At 40.4% G+C, this 19,292-nt stretch overlaps 3 protein-coding genes across 8 annotated transcripts in view; 2 read left to right on the top strand and 1 right to left on the bottom strand.

Annotated features, from left to right (window-relative positions):
* Window positions 1-2,996, top strand: part of LOC121071127 (SRA stem-loop interacting RNA binding protein) — a 21,650-nt gene extending 18,654 nt beyond the window's left edge. For all 4 annotated transcript variants that reach the window (XM_040559140.1, XM_040559142.1, XM_040559141.1 and 1 more), the window contains exons 6-7: window positions 1,395-1,502; window positions 2,870-2,996. In XM_040559140.1, coding sequence (XP_040415074.1) covers window positions 1,395-1,502; window positions 2,870-2,929 — 168 coding nt within the window. In that variant the 3' untranslated portion in view covers window positions 2,930-2,996. The remainder of the gene's footprint in view (window positions 1-1,394; window positions 1,503-2,869) is intronic.
* Window positions 2,935-19,127, bottom strand: SNW1 (SNW domain containing 1). Its single transcript, XM_040559137.1, has 14 exons — window positions 18,981-19,127; window positions 17,800-17,953; window positions 15,130-15,291; window positions 10,861-10,956; window positions 10,662-10,768; window positions 9,915-10,019; window positions 9,752-9,821; window positions 9,000-9,065; window positions 7,599-7,715; window positions 7,109-7,250; window positions 5,609-5,705; window positions 4,980-5,097; window positions 3,787-3,950; window positions 2,935-3,701 (listed from the first exon to the last, which is right to left on the bottom strand). Exons 1-14 carry the CDS (start codon window positions 18,992-18,994, stop codon window positions 3,497-3,499), a joined length of 1,617 nt encoding a protein of 538 aa, XP_040415071.1. The 5' UTR covers window positions 18,995-19,127; the 3' UTR covers window positions 2,935-3,496.
* Window positions 18,216-19,292, top strand: part of ADCK1 (aarF domain containing kinase 1) — an 88,354-nt gene continuing 87,277 nt past the window's right edge. The window contains exon 1 of one of the 3 annotated variants that reach the window (XM_040559131.1): window positions 18,216-18,628. In XM_040559131.1, the coding sequence (XP_040415065.1) occupies window positions 18,386-18,628 (243 nt within the window). In that variant the 5' untranslated portion in view covers window positions 18,216-18,385. Of the gene's footprint in view, window positions 18,629-19,074 lie in introns of those variants that run through there. The other 2 variants (XM_040559134.1, XM_040559133.1) reach the window with 2 other exon arrangements.

The following is a 19,292-nucleotide window of genomic DNA, read 5'->3' as shown; positions in this document are numbered from 1 at the left end:
GTTCTCTACTGCAGTTTCGCTTTATTTCTGTCAATAAACCCACGTGTTTTCTCTCTTGAGCCTAGCAGAGAGGTTTTTGCTTGTCCATGGTGCTCACACACTGTCCAGAGAGAGGAACTAACCTGAAATGCTCAGGCACTCACACGTGCTCCTGAGCTGTTAGCTGTGCCTGCCTCTCTGCTGTTTGGGTTATCCAAATTAGAGCATGTAGATTATGGATTCCAGTGTCTGGTGCAGTTTCTTGGAGAAAGCAATAATAATAAAGGTATCCATAACAGAGCAGAAGAGGAATGCCTACAGATAATTTCTGAAGGAGCAGAGGTTCTTTTGCCTGTCTGTGAAGTAATCTGTTAAATGAAGCTAAGTGTGTAGTGAGCTTCTGTTAAATTAGATTTATTATCAGTTGAAGAATGGTTTGGAAGTGGAGAAAGCCAACAGTCTAGTTATTTCTGAAAACTGAGGTTCAGGGCACATGCAGGTGGTGTCTGCCATGCACATTTTCTCAGGTTTGGAACAGAATGTGTTGCTTCATTGCTGAGGTAGGTAAGGTAGCTTACCATGAACCTTCCTTCATTGTTGATTACAGCCAGAAGTACTGCACACCTGTATGTTTTGACATGGTGATTACTTTAAGAGCATTCATTAATCTGTAAAACTGCCAGTTACAAAAGTCTGCTTGTAGACACCCTGGTAAAGACTTCACTGAGATAATGAAACAGGGCAATGTGACCATAATACCCTGTGGGTAGAAGCTTCGCTGCTATTTGGAAGTGCTGGCAATCATGCCTGATGTTCAGTGAATTCAGTAGCTTGGGATAATAGGCACTTCAGTAGACCTGACCCTCCTGCACCGATCCCTGCTTTATTGACAACTGTCTCCTCAGACTGGCAAATTTTTCTTAAAAAAGAAAAAAACAAACCAAAACTTTTTTCTGTGCAGTTAGTGCTTGTCATCTAGAATTGCAGCCTGCTTTTCCAGTATTGAAAGCAGCTGCTTTATCTTGCTAAATAGCTTTCAAGTAGTTGAGCAGGCTTATTTTCAAATCAGGCAGCCATTCATATGTCAGTTCTGTTGTGAGTGGCTTAATAGCAGGTAACAACAATTTGAAACAACCAGCTATGCATTATTCCAGTCTTCAACTATAACTTAAAATCTTAAATTTTTTTGATTGCTGGACTCAAATTGAGAAAAAGGGATGCAGAACAGCCTCTGCTAGGCCCCCCACATACTGTCTATGGAAATAAATGTCTTAAAGTATGAAACAACCTTCTGAAACAGGTACACTAAATTTTCTGATAACTTCTGAATCCTTAAATCGAACATTAATAGAAAGTTTTTAACTGCCTATGTGAACACTTCCTATATTAACTTTTTTTCTTTAATTGGTAACTAGGACAAAGATACAGGCTTTCACAAACGTTATTGCTTGATTAAATTCTCATCTCCAGAAGATGTTCAGAATGTACTTCAAAAGGACTCTCACGTACTTGAAGGTTCCAAGGTAATAGATGTCAATTCCTTTAATGAAATAACATAATGAGCTGGGTCTTTAATTCTTTTTTTGGATACAGTAATGTCAAAAAATTGCCATACAAATTCAAGTGAGATTAAATGTTTTGCCACCTAAGTATGCTTTTGGTGTGTTTTAAATAATTAATAGTTGTTTATTCCACCATCTCAGCTTGACTAATTAACATCATATATCCGTAGACACCGTAGAGATCCCATATCCAGAGATCTTAGCTTTTTCCTATGCTAAGGTAAAGGAACATGAACGTGGTAAAACTGTTCAGAAACCACTGTGCAACTTATTTGTAATAAAGCTTTCTGTAGGCAGACTCCAACATCTAATTCTTAGGTTGGGGAACAGAAGGAAGATGACAGAATAAAGCTCAGCTTTAAACTTCAGTGAAAACAAATGACGGTGGAGTGACAGCTAGAAATTCGCCTTTGGTATGGTCACTAAATAGGGGGGAATTACTGAAGGGATTTCCTTGTAGACTTGAATGTGCTTCATCTGACCTAGCTTCACTATATAGCACAACAAGCAGTCTGATCAGTTAATGTCTTTGAACACTCAGTAAGAATCCAGCCGCATTGTTCTGACAGCTAGTCTCCTGAAACTTTCAATGCAGAGATGTCAAGAGTAGAATAAATTTGCAAGATGCTGCAAGGCTGCCAGCAGTATGTTGACTGTGGTTATTTCAGGACATACTCCTAAGAGCTGACCTCTGAGTTAAACTGTGCTGCAGAAGGGAAGTAGAAATCAAGCAGTGGTTTGCTGAATTCAGTCTTGAAATGTGGCAAGCCAGACCCTAAGCTACTGTCTTGAATTGAGTTGAAAGTAACATAGTTGCATACAGCTAACATCCTATTAAATTAAGTACTATGACTAGCCGAGAGGAATATTTAGTGTCATTTTCTCCATTTCTGGAAACATTGCCACATTTTATTCTTGAAGTTGTAAAATAACCACCTTAATTTACCTGCCAGGGGTGTGCGTGTTGTAGAGTGTAATCTAAAAAAGAGCTAAGATGCTTCTTTACAGTGAAATGAAAACGAGAAGGCAATTAGGCTTCTTCATTTTTTAAGAAAGGCAAGCTTCCCCAGAAGGAAAATATGTGATCACGTCTCCCATTTTCTGTGTTAGCTTCTGTTCCACTTCAAATTCCAAGCTTAGAAGAGGTTTTGCTGAGAAAAGTCACTGTTGTCTTGTGAATCTTTTTAACTTTCATGTCAGGAACTTAGTATTTGTGATTATAGCTCACACAAGAGGAGAGGTGTCTTCCATACAAATGTTTTACAATATCAGAAACTTAAAAATAATTAATCTTCTTGCCTAATGTGAATAATTTCCATTGTTTTCAGCTCTCTGTCAAACTGCAGCAAGGTAGAAGATACAATCAGCAGAAGGAAGAAAAAGACTAAATGAGTGGTGGAAGGAGGCTTTATTTCACTAAACGTAAAGAAACTAAAATAAAGATTATGGAGAAACTATGAATGAGTATTTGATTTAAAACAGAATCCAGCTGTTTCCCCTCCTTGTTCAAATAAACTATAGAACCACACTAAAGAAACACTGAACCATAAGCTCTCTGGCATCCATTATAGCATGAGACAGTAATTATATACAGCAGGAGAGCTTTTTAACAGATGAAATAAAAGCTTCAGCTACATACAAAACCTAAAGCTGGAGGAAGGGGCTACGTTCTTACCCTGAGATGCTGGACAACAGGGAATTGGCAAAGTCAGATCACTGGCTAGAGCACGGTTCCCCTGTGAAATGTTTCAAAGGGGTCTCCCTTCTTCTGCTCTCCGTGGGTAGCTGTCCTATGTCAAAGAACTAACGTGTATATGTATCTCCACCTGACACAAGAGTCCTGAAATGCTTTATATAACGCCATCCCCCTACACACCTCTGTGATATTAAAAATGCCTTTTGAAGGAAGTTCAAGCAAGTAGTCCATTTCTTTGCTACTCAAGGAACGGAGGCATTTATTCCTTCCTCCGCTTTTTGCTCTCGTGCTCATGTTCTTTAGGGCGGCTGCTATCAGAGGGCCGTTTAGAACCACCATGTTGTTTGGCTTCTTCCAGAAATTTGTCCAAACCAAATGGATCCTCCTCAAATTGAACTGGTCCATCTCTGCCTCTCCCTCTGGTGTTACGATCTGAGTTAGAGAACTCTTTGTCGGGAACAAACCTGGGGGGGGGGAAAGAGATGATACTCAGTTGCTTTTAACTTCAGAACCCTAATTAAGAATATTTTGTATTGTTTTTCCCCTTACCTATTTGTCTTTATTCGAGCCTCTAGATCATCACCATACATATCCTTATCCACATTTTTACTTGGTCTGTAGATGTTTTGGGCCATATCTTTTCCACTTCTCCAAGGCTGGTCATAAACATTATAAATTTCATCCTCCCCTCCAGCAAAGCCACTGTCCATACCCTGTGAAGAAGAAAGATGTACAGCTGTATAAGACAAATAAGTACAAAACCAGCTAAATTAATTTTAACATGAAGATACAGGCATGCTGTCAGACAGATACAAAAAGATGCCTTTGTGTGATTTACTACTGATTTCCAGCGAGTTCAAGCACTTCATTAGGGTATGAGTAGTTTTGGCTCTGGGATTAAGACCGGACAACATGACACAATGATTACCAGCCTCAGTTAGGGCCACTTCTACTCTGTCAGAAAGCAACAGGAAGGGTTGCAGGTCATTCATATTTCAGAATAATGGATCATGTCAGTCTGCCCCGCAAGTACAGCTGTCTACAATGGCCAAGTACAACCACACAGAAATGCACGTTACTCAGAATTTCTGGAAAACATGATTTAAGCTGACTGATCCAAATCACACGAGTTTATGTAAACCATGAAAGTAGAAGAAATGCCTGCTTGTTCAATTTTGATTCGTCAGCTTCCCCATTCTGCCTGCAAGTCTTTCATTGGAGACGTGAAAAAGAATGATTGACACACTGCAGGACTATTGAGGGACTTTTTAAAGCCTAATCTACTTTTTCATCTCTCAATAGTACAAAGTTCAGGGACAACAAATGTTGCTGTTCACTATCTATATCTTCAGAAGGGTTTTTTTTCACAGAAGCAGTAATGGGAATGGCAAGTATTTACTTGCTTCTCTTTCAGAGCACATTTCCCCTATTCAATCAGTGCATTTATACAAAAGAAAATGAAGTTGCTGCAACTTGAAGGCAAAACACATACACTTTCTCCCCATAAACCCAATCCACTTCAATCCAGTTATACATTTTGAATATCCCATTTTTGTGGCATCAGCTATGGATAAGGAAGATCAGTAGTTTGCTACCAGTTATGTAGAGGTGTCTTTCAGAGCTCATCCACACCATCCATAAAAATAAGGTCCCTTTAGGGCTCTAGCCATGCTCACTAGGGCAGGATGAACTGTTGGTGTGTTCTCATAGAAAAATATACAGCTGTGAAAAGGTATTTTTACCTTGGTCTGGTTGAACAGCCTCTGGTCATACTGGACTTCATTGGATGGCCTAGGGTTGGGTACCCCTAGGGCAATAACTTCACTGATATCTCTGTTTTCATTTCTCTGCAGCTTTGACCTGAATTTGAAATTTTAATCTTTATTAAATCAGATAAACTGTATTTGTTGATATACTCAACTGCAAGCCAATTTTGTATTAGCTGCTAACAATTTGCCCCAGATACCATATGTTAGCCCTTACTGTTCTTTACTAGGTAACATTTAAAATTTGTCTCCTAGAAAAGGAAGCATTTGCAAAGTTATGTTCAGCTGGGATTAACATTTAAATTTACTTTCCACTATCTGCAATTTATATCCAGCTGACTTGGTCTAAAATGTCATATTTATTTTTTTCACAAAATGGTGTTCATTATATTCTAGAAAGGCTGTGCAATCTACTTTTAATATATTAGAGATTTTAAGCGTACAGAAGCCATTTGTACTCAGAAATCTTACTGGCTGAGAGGAACAAGATACTTGAGCTTACATTCATAAATCTAAGCTCACTTCCCATGAACAGCTTCAAGGAACAAAGCCACTGATACTGTTTAGATCTCATAGAAAATACAGGATGTATCACTGTGACTCACCTTTTGTCAGGGGCTGCCCTGGAGAGATTTCTGTCATGCTGTCTCTCTTTGCGCCGGTCATGTCTTATTTCATCCCTTTCTCTAGCTTCTCCATCCTCTGAACAAATGCAAGATTGTTCATTATAGACAACTACTGAAGTCTGAATTAACTATGGCACAAGTATTGGCACAGTGATGAATTCAGTATTCATTTCCAAAAGAGAATTGACCCTTAGCACTGTTTAAAATGTTACATTTTAAATAAACACCACATGGAAAACTTTCTCATGCCACAAGCAGTTAACTGTCCTTGACAAGAGACCCAAAGTATAAAAAGATATATATATATATATATATATATAAAATTAGTATAGTATAAAGTATAAAATGTATAAAAAAGTATAAAAATGTTGTTCAAACACAAGCATCTAAGTGCCTGGAAGAACCTTCCGTGACTCGGTATCATTAGATCACTTGGATTGGAAGGAGTGTCTATTTCAACCTCCTGCCCAAAGCAGGATCAATGCTGAAATCAAACCAGGCTGCCATTAGGTACCCCCAAGCCATCTCTTCCCCAGGTAGAACAACAAGCTTCATTCCTCTCAGCATCTTACTATGCAGATGCTCCAGCCACCTGACCATTTTGGCGACCCTCCACTGAACTCACTCCAGTTTATCAATGTCCATCTTGTACCATATTCCAGGTGCAGTCTAACAGACGATCAGTAAAGGGAAACTGTTCCTTTCCTTAACCTCATGGCTACATTCCCGCTGATGCAGCTTAGTATGCCCCTTGCAATATTGCTACTGCCAGGGCACGCTGCTGGCTTATGTTCAGCACTCCCGGGCGTTTTTCAGCAGAGCTGCTCTCCAGCCTGCCAGTCCCCCTGCCTGCACTGTTGGAAAGAGGTGAGTCCACCCCAGCTGCAGTATTTGGTACTGTATGACCATATCCTCCACCTTTTAGCAAAGTAAGAGAACTGTTCTGTAAATTCAACACCTTGATCTTTGAAATGTAATTTAAATCAAGACATAAGACTTACCACAATGGTTATGATTTAGTTAGGTTATTAGATTTTGTGCCTAGTGGCCAACAAAACTATAGCTCTATAAGACCAATTATAATATGAGACAAAATATTATTTATCATCTTTGAAAACTTAAAGATGGTTTAGTTCTCATAGATGAAGTCAGAACAATTGTTTTCTGAAAAAAATATCAATTATAACAGTCCATGAAAGCCATTACGTGTACTGATCCAGTTGCAATTATGAATTTCTCAAAGTCCTAAACCTGTACACACTCAACCTCACAGCAGTGTATTAAACTCAGATCCCACCAAAACAGACCCCCACTAAGTAACCAAATACACTGACTGTTGAAGGGAAGACATAAGAAGAGATGTCATGCTTATAGTTGACATTTAAGTATTATAAATTCTCAGGTTATTTCTGCAAACGCGCACTTCAGAAAGTGTTAAAAAAAACAACACCGCAGCATCTTTGTAACAAAGAAACGTACCTTTTTCAACATGGGTTTTGATCCCTGCTCTTCTCTCCCTTGCTTTCTGGGCCATTTCTCGGAGCTTTTCCTCATGTTTCTCCTTTTCTTTCTGAGCCATTTTCCTCTCCACCTGGGCACGCATCTCTACAGCCTCACGAGCCTGTACACATAAGACCCCTAGTTAAAATGACAGAAAGCTAGCAGGTGGGACGCAAGCAGATCACCTGTCCTAGAACTACACAGTAAACAGGGAAGGAATTGAGCTACGTAGTTAAAGTTCAAAGCCAGATAACCACTTCAGGCTCAGAAACAACAGACACCACATCCAATAATTTAACCCACACTGAGCCACTGACTCTTAAGATACTGGGGATAAAACCTTATGGAAGCCCAGAAGCAGGACAGACCAAAACGCTATAGCCTATTCCCAGTTGATCTTCTCAAGGAAATAAACATATAATGAAGGTTAAAACCACATGAAACAGAGCAGTTTCAACAACCACCTGACCTTTCTGTCAGCTATATAGAGAGCCTCAGCGAGCTTGGCAAAGTTTTCATTAATATGAACAGTCTGCAATCCTCTGCCATCTGCAGCCAGACGCTTGTCTAATGGAATTGTGTAACCCTAAAGTGGAAACAGATAGGCAGTTAATCACAGACATTGACATTTTTAATAGCAAACTATTAGATTCATTGTGTAAGAAAAAAACAAAACACAAAACACAGAACTTGGCCATTCATAAATAGGCTGCAATAAACCTCTTTTATACGTACTCCAGATTCATACCAGGCAATATTAAGCTTCCCTCCAATTCCACCCCATCTCAAATCTAGATCACATTTTCCATTCAAGTTGCATCTTCATAGAAATGAGAACGAGCTCTTGATTAATAAGCTCCACTTTTTCTTTTTGTTAAGAACTACAGATATTAGCTTTCTTAGTCTCTATACGGTTTTACTGTTTGTGCTTAAAACTTTCCCCAAACTGTTTTCATACCTATGAAGAGGTCAGCTGATTCAAAAATGAGAAAGTAAGGGGCAAGGCTGCTAGCAAAAGCAAAAGACAGTAAATGCCAGCTTTGCCTTTAGAAGCTGAAAACTGGAAGTATTTATAGAAGACATTTTAAGATTCTTTAGAGAGCTCTACACATTTTTTGCTTTGGTATTAGCATCTGTAACCTAAAATTCGATCTACTAATTAGTGTCAGTCCCAGTTATACAGCTGTGTTTGGGTAGAAAAATAACTTCAAAACATGCAGCCTTTCCTTCCTCCATTCAGAGAGGCCTCCTCACAACAACAGCTTGTTATGTTTGAGAACAATTAGACTGGTCATTGCAGGATATTATATAAATTCTCCTTTCTCTCTGAACAGAAACTTAGCTACTGAAAAAAAAAACGAAGGTATAGGACATACCTACTCAACAAGAAATAAAAATAGCTAAGCTAACCACTAATAAGGGTAAACGAGTGCAAAAACACCAAAAGGGTAACTTTCCAGAGACTGACTATAGCACAAAAAAGAAACATGCTTGGTTCTCTAAGAATTACCTTTCCCTTTTTCAGTGTAGATCGCTTTAGTTTGTGAGCTCCAGAGACTTTGGTTTCAAGCTCCACATAGTGCACTATTATAGGGATTTTAACTAATGTCATTTTTTTCCTCTCAAAACGTATAATCTCAGCCATGAAGTAATATATTCCCTCTGCTCTGTACTGTTGTCAATTTAACAACTCTAATATGCCAGAGAGAGAAAAACTGAGCTGTACAACTGTATGTTCTCCACGCTGGAAGAAGCCAGTTTATGTCACTCTAGGGATTTAAAACCAGTATTATTCAGGCTGTACATCATTCAGAGATGTCCCCCAGTAAGGTGCAGTATTAGAAAGGTGAGTTTATGACAACTTAATTACCTTTGCATTCTTCCAGTTTGAAATGCATGGAGGAATTTTCCACTCTTGTTGCTCTTTCACAGTCATCTGATAGAGGAGAGAAGGCAAAGTCATCTTTAGATTTATAGCAAAAGGACATACTGTTTTCTTTCTCAAAGGCAGCTATAAAACTATTGATGTGAGTTAGAGTACAAGCTTCAGGACACCGCTACAAGAAAACAACCCTTCTTAGCAGCAAGGAGATGTTCATTTCTGCACTGTACCTTTGATAACACTGAAGGAAGTTACAACATAGCTATTCAGCCACCCTCTTAAGCTGTCATCACACAGACCAGAACTTACAGCCAGCTTGTTAACGCTTGAAAATTTAATGGCAGTTCAACTTGTAAAAAACTGATGAACCACTATGCTCATCTCTCAGAGAGAAGATAATCCTTCGCAATACAAGAAAAGCCCTATTGTGTTGTTTATGAGTAGCATGAGTACACCAAGGCTAAAGTTTGTGTACTCATTCACACCACAGACAACCCCAGCAATAAAGACCTGCATAAAATCCATGAGAAACCTACTCAAACTTTGACAAGTTACATAGGAAAAGAGGTACTTTCAGAACTGTCCAAATGAAAAAATAATCTTCATTGGGCACCAACCTACCACTTAACATCATGTTAAAAGGACAAGGAAGAGAAGGTGCACAGAAATGAACTGGATCAAAGTAGAATTTGGGAATCCACCTAGAAGTTAAAAATTAGAACAGCTATGGTATTTCATACCTTTCTACTGGGAGAGTGCATTACAGGCGCTGGAGGAGAAGGTGGTCCACGTGGAATCTTCTTGTTAATTCTGAACAATTAACAAAAAAACTACTATCAGCATGTTGTATGGGAATATACTTCAGAATCTTTTATTTTTTATGAAGAAGTTTTGAATACTTACTTGAATCTTGGAGGCTCCATAGGATCCTTCTGCATTTCCACCATCCGAATAACTCTCTGTTTTGCTCCAGAGTTGAAGGCAACGCCTTGCTGTGACGGTGTGTACCTGGATAAAACAAAGCGCTTCAACTCTCTGCGGGCAGCCAGCCGGGTATTCCCTTCCCACCTCAGATTTTATTCAATTTACTGCTCTAGCTGCATTTTAATTTTATCCACACCAGTTAAAGACTCTTCCACTGTAAATGCCAGGAGCAGGTAACTGCACGGAGGATGTTGGACTATATGCAGGTAATCAACTACACTAGACAGAATGCGTCTTCCCAGGGCCACATTCTCCTGTTTCAACCTAGATTCAGAAAGCCATTATAAGCAAGGACCAACTTCCTAATAAATCCAATTTTTTTTTTTTTTAAATACACAGGAAGAATCTTGTTATATCCCTTGTTTTAGCTTGTAATTCCCAGTAAGGAGTCTGTTTCCAGGGCAGCGTCATCCATAGTCCTCCCTGACAAATCTGTATTTTGTTGCTACAGCAATAAGCCTCCTTAAGTGCCACAACTCATGACACGTTGACATACTTTAGCACACTTCAAACTCTGTTATCATCAGCAGGCTAATTCAAAGTACACAAACTAGTTTTATCCTACTTACAGGAGAAAAGAATTTAAGAGGAATTTCTGTTCTCACAAATTATAGGAATATTCTGATTCTATATGTAACATCTTACACATGCACCAGCAATACATACCGAATGTACTGCGCAGGAGCTAATTTGTCAGCTGCTCGAACTGGCATGGCTGCTGCAATTTTCTGTGAGACTGATTTCTCCAAGGCTGCTCTTGTCTTCTCTGTTATCTGAAGGCAAAAATACCACAGTACGCATCTCATCAAATATGCAAGACATACAATGTACCTCCGATAACCAGGCACATCAGTGCCTACAATACCTCTCTAATTGTCTCCTCATCTGGTCTTTGCAGTTCAGGATCATCCACATTCATGACCTCTTTTGGGACAAGATCCGTGTATTTGCTGTAAATAATCTGAAAGACAACATATTTTATTAGTGCTGGAGAACACAAATAAATAGCAGTATTGCAAATGAATATTTCAGGCCTTGATTAAGTTTTAGGTATTAATTAAATTGTATACAACAATTAATTGTAATGCATTTATTGTATACAATTACACATTGCTCAATGACTTCCACAGAATAAGAATGTATTCTTCAGTCCAATTCACAGATGGGATATTGGCAAAAAAACCAACAGCAATCTGATGAAATACAATTACATAAATCACTTTCAGAACTGGAACTAGGCACAGTTTCCTGCTTCCCTTTCCTATGCTTCTCCTTCTTCAGGCTTCAAAACAAACAGAAAAGTCAAGTTTATATTTCTGTTCTCAAGGATTCCTTAAGATTTTCATACACATCTTTTTCAGTATCTAGAATTTTTCATTTCATTACATTTTCTATGTTCTTGGAAAAAAACGCTCACGTAATCTTTTCTCAACACTTCCCCTTATACAGGCACTTCAGTCTTCATAGAACACGCAACTAGCTGTCACCAGGTTTTAAGTCCCAATTTAAAATGTACGGGAAGAATGTTATTAGATAATTACAGGGGGAAAAACTCTATTATACTGCACTGATGTTTCACATTTATCCAACAAATGACATCAGAAAGTCTTAATTCAAAAAGTTAAAAGTTATTATAGCTATTATTTCAAGTTTATTATAAAGTACATGTCCAACTATGAAATAGACCTTTAGCCTCAGTATTAATTTGACACATGAGCCATTTACTGCTTCTCATCTTTCACTCCTAAAACTTTAATCCTTTACATTAGCAAAAACAATATCGCAGCATCTTAAGAGCTGAATGAAAGATAACTGCAGAGCAGCGGTCCTCTATTTAATTCTATATCCAGATGTCTTGCTGAACAAAGAACCAGGTATGCTGAAATCATTCGGATTATCCCAAAAGACAAAATAGGAAAAAAAAATCTAAGAGATTCCCTCAAAACTACAGCATACTGAGGTACAAATGAGTTACATGAACTAGTTAAACCCTAGAATAATGCATGCAAACGGAAAGCTGCAGTAATGTGGAAGAAATCAATAACATGCATGAAATTTGGCTGAAACCACCACATTTTTTGTCTTCATCAAAACCTGACACACTTGCACGTCCTAACTGGAGTCCTTTTTCTGAGGTGATACAGACAGGCAAATGAAAGATGTTGTTGCACTGTGTTGTTTTTCTACACATTTACACCATTTTAACATTGAAATTCAGATGTTTTATTGATCCAGGATCAAGAGGAAACTGGGTCCGTTTGATATTGTAATATGCTCATTCCCTACCATTTTTCATGTAGGGAATTTAAAATGAAGCATTGGCCTGAAAAGCAGAATCTCCTAGCCGCAAGTGAAACACTCAATTTTTGGTACAGACAGACAATTCTTTTTCTGGATGAGGCAGCCTTAACAGGCAGCAATTAGAAATCTACATGCCATTGTACCATCAGAAAAAGAACAATCTTACCTAACTAGCTCATGGTAGGATTTAGTCATCAATCGCATTCAGAGTTCCCACAAGACACCTGACAGAGGCACGTGTCTTGACAGAACGTTCTTCATTTAACACTGAAATCCTTCCTCTCAATACATTTTATTCTATATATCCAGAAGAGCTCTGTACAGTGCTCATCAATCTTACATATAAGTCAAGAAGCTACTATTAAGCTTTGCAGAATGAGTGCCTTCCTCTGATTCCTCCATATGAGGCACGTAACACCTCAGAAGTTGTTACAACTCTGTTTCAAAGCCTGACAAGCACACCACAGAAAAAAAACAGGCAACGAGCTCTCAAATCAAACTCTGTGAGGAAGGCGAATATGTTATGAGTAACGAGTACTTTTGAAATTATTTTAGTTCTATTCATGTTCTCTTCACCTGTCCCATTGCTGTGACAGGAGTTCCTTCAGCGGTGGAACTATTCCCTTACGAATGTTTCAACTGAATTCACTATCTTGAAAGAAAACTGTAGACAAGATTTGTGGTCCTTTTTTCTCTATTCATGTCTAAGCCACAGCCTTGGACCAAAAAGAAGAAATCTATCTCCTGCACAGAAAAATCACTCTTGCCAGGAAACAAGTAACGGACCTAATAATTCCATTCTTTAATTTCACTCTTTTTTCTGCCCTAATAAAAACGCAGTAAGCAATTACGTCCTTTTTTTTCCTATTAAGGAGACAGAGCATTAGTTTCACCATTGTATGTCAATTATTGATGCCCCAAGCCTTATTTTAGCCTGTCTTCCAGTCATGTGAGTACAGGAAGTATTGGCAGAATTCACAGCAGCACAAGAGCTAGCCGTACAGCTAGTGCTGGAAGTCTTTCCTCTGGATAACCACATGGAACTGCATCCCTCGATCCATAAGGTCGTGCATCCAGATCTATCAACATTATGCCGTCTTTCGCATCTAGCAGACTTTCTGCCAGCCCCAAACAGAAGGCTTGTCAGACTATCTCCATTATGTCAGCATTTTTCAAGGAAAACTCTCTGAAGCAACTATTTTTTAAATATCTAAGGGAACAGATGCAAGAGAGATGAACCAGTACTACAGCAGAAATTGCTGACAAGCCACCTAGATACAGGGCCTGATGATGGAACTGCTGCCTCTACAAGCAGGCAGAACACTAAATTCAACTTCAAAAAAATCCATAAACTGTAGCAAAAGCAAAGTCTGCTTCTTAACTCAGACCAAACAAGTAGCTCACAGAACAGTGTCACAAACTCCATCTCATTTCTCACAGGCTACTAAGTATCTGTTTCTCTTAACTCTAAGACTGAAGAAATATTTAAATTATGACTGCTGCTCTCAGGATAGTAAAACTTTTCTATGTAATCCTACTGACACTGTGCTATCAAAACCTCTATCTTACAGAAAATATTTCACAGTATTCAACTCACTACTCACTGAAGAACTGCTCCCTATGGCATATTTACTAGTATCAGGTCTTCCAGTGAAATTGTTTCAAATACCTAATCTTCCTGCAGTTTTACTCTCCCTTAAGTCACAATATTTTGTCTTTAATCTCAGCATTTACATTCTGCTGGATGCAATTGGAATTAAACTGATCCAGAAGAAAGAGCTGAGAGAAGGAAGTCAGGAAACCCTAATTCCAGCCCAGCTGCTACCAGAGTTCAGTTTTGGAAGAGCTACTCATCTCTGCCATACTGCTCAGTATGGCCACAAAATGAGAAAATGCCTGCTTTTTATAGATTCCATACAGATAACTTAATAAACGCTGATGCAGATCTTCATGAATCAAATAATGACAAACATTAATAGCTTAAATTTAACTTTGCTAGAACTTAGTTTCTTAACTGCTTTCCAAGCTCTTGCTTGAGATTCTTTAGCAGCAGAGAGCAATGCTGGAGTACAGTACTGTGAAGAAATCTTATTCTTTAGAGCATTTTCCTAATTCTGAACGAAATGAGGCACAGCCGAAGATCAGTCATTCTGTTCCGAAGTTTATCATCATTTCTAGTTCTTTTTCAAATATACTTAGATGCTGATGTTCAAATCCAAACAGGTTTACTATGTGAAAACTGAATCTGATCCTATAGGTGAAGATGTATTTTGACAAAGTCGTAAGAATTGGGGTTTAACAACACTTTTTTCTTTTTTTCCCTTCTTATTTGTCCTAAAGCTTCTCCCCAAAAAAACAGCATGATTGTTACTTCTTGCATACTCTTCTGCTCCAATTTTTTTTCCATTTTGGGATAAGTCAAATGTCTATTTATTCTCAAGTATTTAGCATCACAGAATTCTATAAATGTATTTTAGTATTTTAGCATCCTCCTCTTGACAAATAATTCCAGACGCTAAGGTCTGATCAAAATACAATGAAAGTCCCCGCAATAACAACGTTACCACTGTATTGTTTACATTTTGTCAGACTACTTTCTATCCATATGACAGCATGGAGTCTAAATGATTTGAACTCATTTCTTTTTGAAAGATGTTGCAGTCTTTTAAGATAAACAGGACTAGAATATACAAGATGTAACACTTTTGTTACTCAACTGAGACACAGTTAAAATACAAAATCCTACAGACATTAACTTTCTGCAATTTTGGCAACTGCACAGGTAACTCCTCCAGGTATACATCCCAATCTACGCATTTGAAAAAAATATTACCTTGTCCTTTGATTGTCCTTGTCGAGCAATTGCATCGTATTTTATTTTTCCTTCTGCATCCACCTGAACAGCCAAAGCATTGGACATTTTCTTCTTTCGGCCCATATCCAACGGATATTGGGCCACATGAATTTCTGGGAAAGCACCGCCATCTCCAAAATCCTACACAAAAGAAAAAGTTGTGAACGACTGAAAGACAAAAACATAGCATAACATTTGTACTGGTGGGAAAGGAACAAAGCAATGGATTGATTTTAACAAAATGAAACTGATAAATGCTCTAGCAGATTTACAATATTAGAGCAAAATTGCTCTCGTAAGAGAGCAATTGACTACAGAACTTACACTTGTTAAAAGAAAAGACATTAAAACGCATAGACATCTTGCAGAGAAGTATCTTGAATTATTTCTTGCACAGAGAAATAGCCTATATCACTGGCTGGAACATGCAGGCACTACAGTATGACAGACAGTACGTGATCAATTCACATGCAAGTTATTAATTACAACTTCAGGAACTTATCTGCTGTAATAAAGCAACGGTGGAAGTAAGAAAAAAATAACCAGTAGAGATTTTCATCATAAAATTACCACTACTGTAATTTTACTTATCACACCACAATGAAGTGAAGAAATTAAAAAAGCTTTCCATTCCTTTCAAGCCTGCAGCTCATGGCTGTACAATGGTACCGATGCCAGCTATCTATTTCCTTATTTTCACATGCGAGTACATTGAAAACTGGGCAAGCACCCAAAAGCCCAGTATTCTTAACAGTTTATTTCTCCTCTTGTTCAACCTGTTGCTCTAAAAGCCTCTAAGGAACGCGAGTAAAATAAAGACCTCTTCGAACAGACCACCCTGACTCAGTAACACTGAAGACACACATGGAACTGGTACTGTTGCTAGACCAACTTCAGGCTATGGCTTCAAAAGCAGTTCTTCAAAGGAAGCACTTGCTTAAAGCAGCACCAGTATCTCCCCACCCTCCGTTGTGCTGGCATTGCCTTTTTTTTTTTTCCCAAGGGAAAGGAATAGTTGTCTTAGGTAGACTGATCCCCCTCCATATTCACCAGGGGACCAAATAATTAACACCACTGCAACAGACAGCGTGGACTGAGGCTGGAGCAAGCGGGCAGAAGGCTTCCTTCCAAAGCAGCACATGCTTGTGCTGGCTTCAAGCGCTCCCTGAAATACGGCTTCAGTTATTTAAAGCCTTCCGCTGGATGTCCCACATTCAACACATAGTTACAGAATCGATGCTCGAGCACCAGCCAGAACAAAAGCCAGTCCTTCCTCAGATTTTTTTTACATAACTGGATCTACTAAAAACGGATATTGTTTTTCAGTGGTGGCATTCTAGGATCACTGGATAAAGGTTGTATTTCATAAGCAACTACTACTGAAGAATTTGCATTTGTTTATGAGGCAGAAAGGGAAGTCCCTGACACTCTTTTGAGATGTCTATCATTTTGTGGCCTGGTGATGCTGGAAACTGTTTGACCTGACTTCTTAAGAAGTTGTTTTTGCTAACACTTGAAAGAATAAGCATGAAAATTTTAACTTTAGTAATGAAAAGTGTAGGTGGGAACTGAAGTGAAAGGATAAATTTTAATACCCCACGCTTTATTAAACGCGGAAACCCCATAAAAATATTTTAGTTCAGACAACCACAGGAATTAGCGTTTGAAGTCACCTTATCTACCACTAATGGATCACTAAGGTGCTGCATTAATCTTTAAGACAATGGGACTAATTCAGAAATATGAGAGTAAGGCTGTTAAAAACTCATGCAATGACAGCATTTGGGAACAACGCAGGATCACACAAGAAATAGCAGGATCATACAAGAAATACTGTATCAAAACCTGGAGAGCGTGCCTTGTCCCAAGAGCAGTGGTTTCTGACTCATCACAGTAGGTCTCAGATGTTACGTCAAATACCATTTCAAAATCTGCAAGGTTTTGTGGCTCACAGTGGAAAAACTGCTCCAAAACACTTTGGAATTGGAACTATACATCTGTATTTGCCGTTCTACCTTTTAACAATTCTGGTTGAGATCACATTGAACTGACAAGGATTATAGCTAAATACACCTAACACCATCCAAAAGCATTTTGCCAGTAACATACGTAAACAATGAATATCTGTCAAATTTAGAAGTTTTCTCCCAACTCTAACATGAATTTCTCCCTCCCTATCCCCCAGTAGCAGCTACCTTTTTTTACCCTAAGAACACAATACACACAGAACCACACGGCATTCTGTTCTTGGCTATCTACCTGTTCACTTATTCCAGCTATAATCTGGGTGTGTATTAAACAAATAACGACGGAGGGATGATATAGATATCCTTTACAGAGCATCATTACATTCACAGGCCATAAACCAGAATACCACAGACCTATTTCCATAAAACAACCTCTGAAGAGAAGAAACCTTATAACATGCTGTTTGGCATCAAACTTTTAAAGTAGCTCGGTTAATTACAGCAACTTCCCCCAACCCAAGAATACATCCCTCAGGCTGGACGGGAATTCTGCATGTAGTAAGGCTGCGCACAGTTCTCTGCATTATGTTTGTGATGCTCAGAGTTTACTTCTCCTCTAGAAAAGATATTTCTTTTCTCATTAACACATACATACTGCTACAGCGTCTGTTTAAATATCTACCTCTAGTACGCGTGGTATCCATCCTTTCCGGTAACCATACGGGGGAGGTTCCCTTCGTGATGAGACTAGAGCAGTCTGCCTAGATCTCTGAGCTCTTGCTCTTTCTTCTAGTTCTAGCTGGTCTTGAGACAGCTGGGTTGGAGCTGGTAAAAAACTGCACACCCATAGACAGCCACCGGAAAAAAAGAAAAGACACAAAAAGTTAATTCTCAGAATTTCCCACAGTCAAACTCAACCTACACTTGAGTCTACTACTAATTTAAATCTATTTAAATTATTAAATCTTCTCTACCATAGGTCTATGCAGACTTATTTAGAAACAATTTATGAAACTTATGCATCGCACTCATAAACAAGAGAGGTTTTCTGAAATGGGGAAAAAGCAGCTTGTGCTTTCTCAGCATTCTGGAGGACTCCTATAAAATCCCATGTTAAATCCACCCATATTCCACCTTGCTTCAACTGGTGTGTGACAACGGCCATTCTCTAACAAGAGTGTCACACACCTCTGTGTACTCTTTCCACCAGCATCGAACGAGAAAACAAAACAGTCTAACCGACTCTCCCTCCCCTTCTCTCAAGGCAAATGCCCACAAACAGACCTGTCGACAGCCTCCCCCCAACCTTAGATACCTCCCGGCCAAAGTCGAGAAGCCAAAACCCTATTTCCCGACTTCCTATTTTCCAGCTCACGCAGACCCCGCAGCCCTTGTACGCGCTTTGTCAGGCAGCGCTCAGCTCCCCGCAGGTCGGCCTTTCAGCCCAGCGGAGCCGCGCTCCTGAGGCCTGTAGGCGAGGCAGCAGCTTGCAACAAAGCCCCCAGCCCTCGGTAAGGAGAACCGCGGGAGAGCCCCAGGGCTCCCGTCACCGCCAGCCCGGCGGCGGAGCTCCCCCTTCCCGCGGAGCAGACGAGCGGGGGCGAGACCCCAGCAACCCATTCCCCAAATCCCCCCCCCCCTCCCCAGGCCCGCCTCAGCCCCCAGCGCCCCGCGGCCCGGCCCCTCAGCGGGCCCGGGGCCTGGGGGGGGGGGCGGGCCGCGGCCCGGCAGAACACCCCCGGAGCGCGGCCCCTATCGCCGGCTGGAGCCTCCCGCGGCGGCCGGGGAGCCGCGGGGAGGCCGGGGGGCGGCAGCCGGCGGCAGGGGCCCGGGGGAGGCCCGTGGGGGGCCCGCGGGACACACCTGGTGAGCGCCATCTTGCCGCCGCCGCCGCCGTCTTCTCCAGAGCCAGGCCGCGGTGAGCGGGGGGAGGGCGTCCGCCGCTGCGGCGCATGCGTCGGAAGCGCGAGGCTTCATGGGAGATGTAGTCCGGCGGCCTCGCCGGAGCCTGGCCGAGCCTCCAGGCCGGCGGGGCCCCCTGCAGCCCCCCGGGAGAGGCGGTGCCCGGAGAGCCCCCCGTGGGTCCCCGTGGGTCCCGGTGTGCGCCCGCCGCCTGTGTCCGGCAGCCTGGGCCCGCCCGCTGGGCTCCCTGAGGGGGAGGAGGTCTGGAGGAAG

Source organism: Cygnus olor, chromosome 5 (assembly GCF_009769625.2).
Source record: "Cygnus olor isolate bCygOlo1 chromosome 5, bCygOlo1.pri.v2, whole genome shotgun sequence".
NCBI lineage: Eukaryota > Metazoa > Chordata > Aves > Anseriformes > Anatidae > Cygnus > Cygnus olor.
The sequence above is the reverse complement of the archived record's forward strand: the minus strand, read 5'-3'. Positions and strand labels throughout refer to the sequence as shown.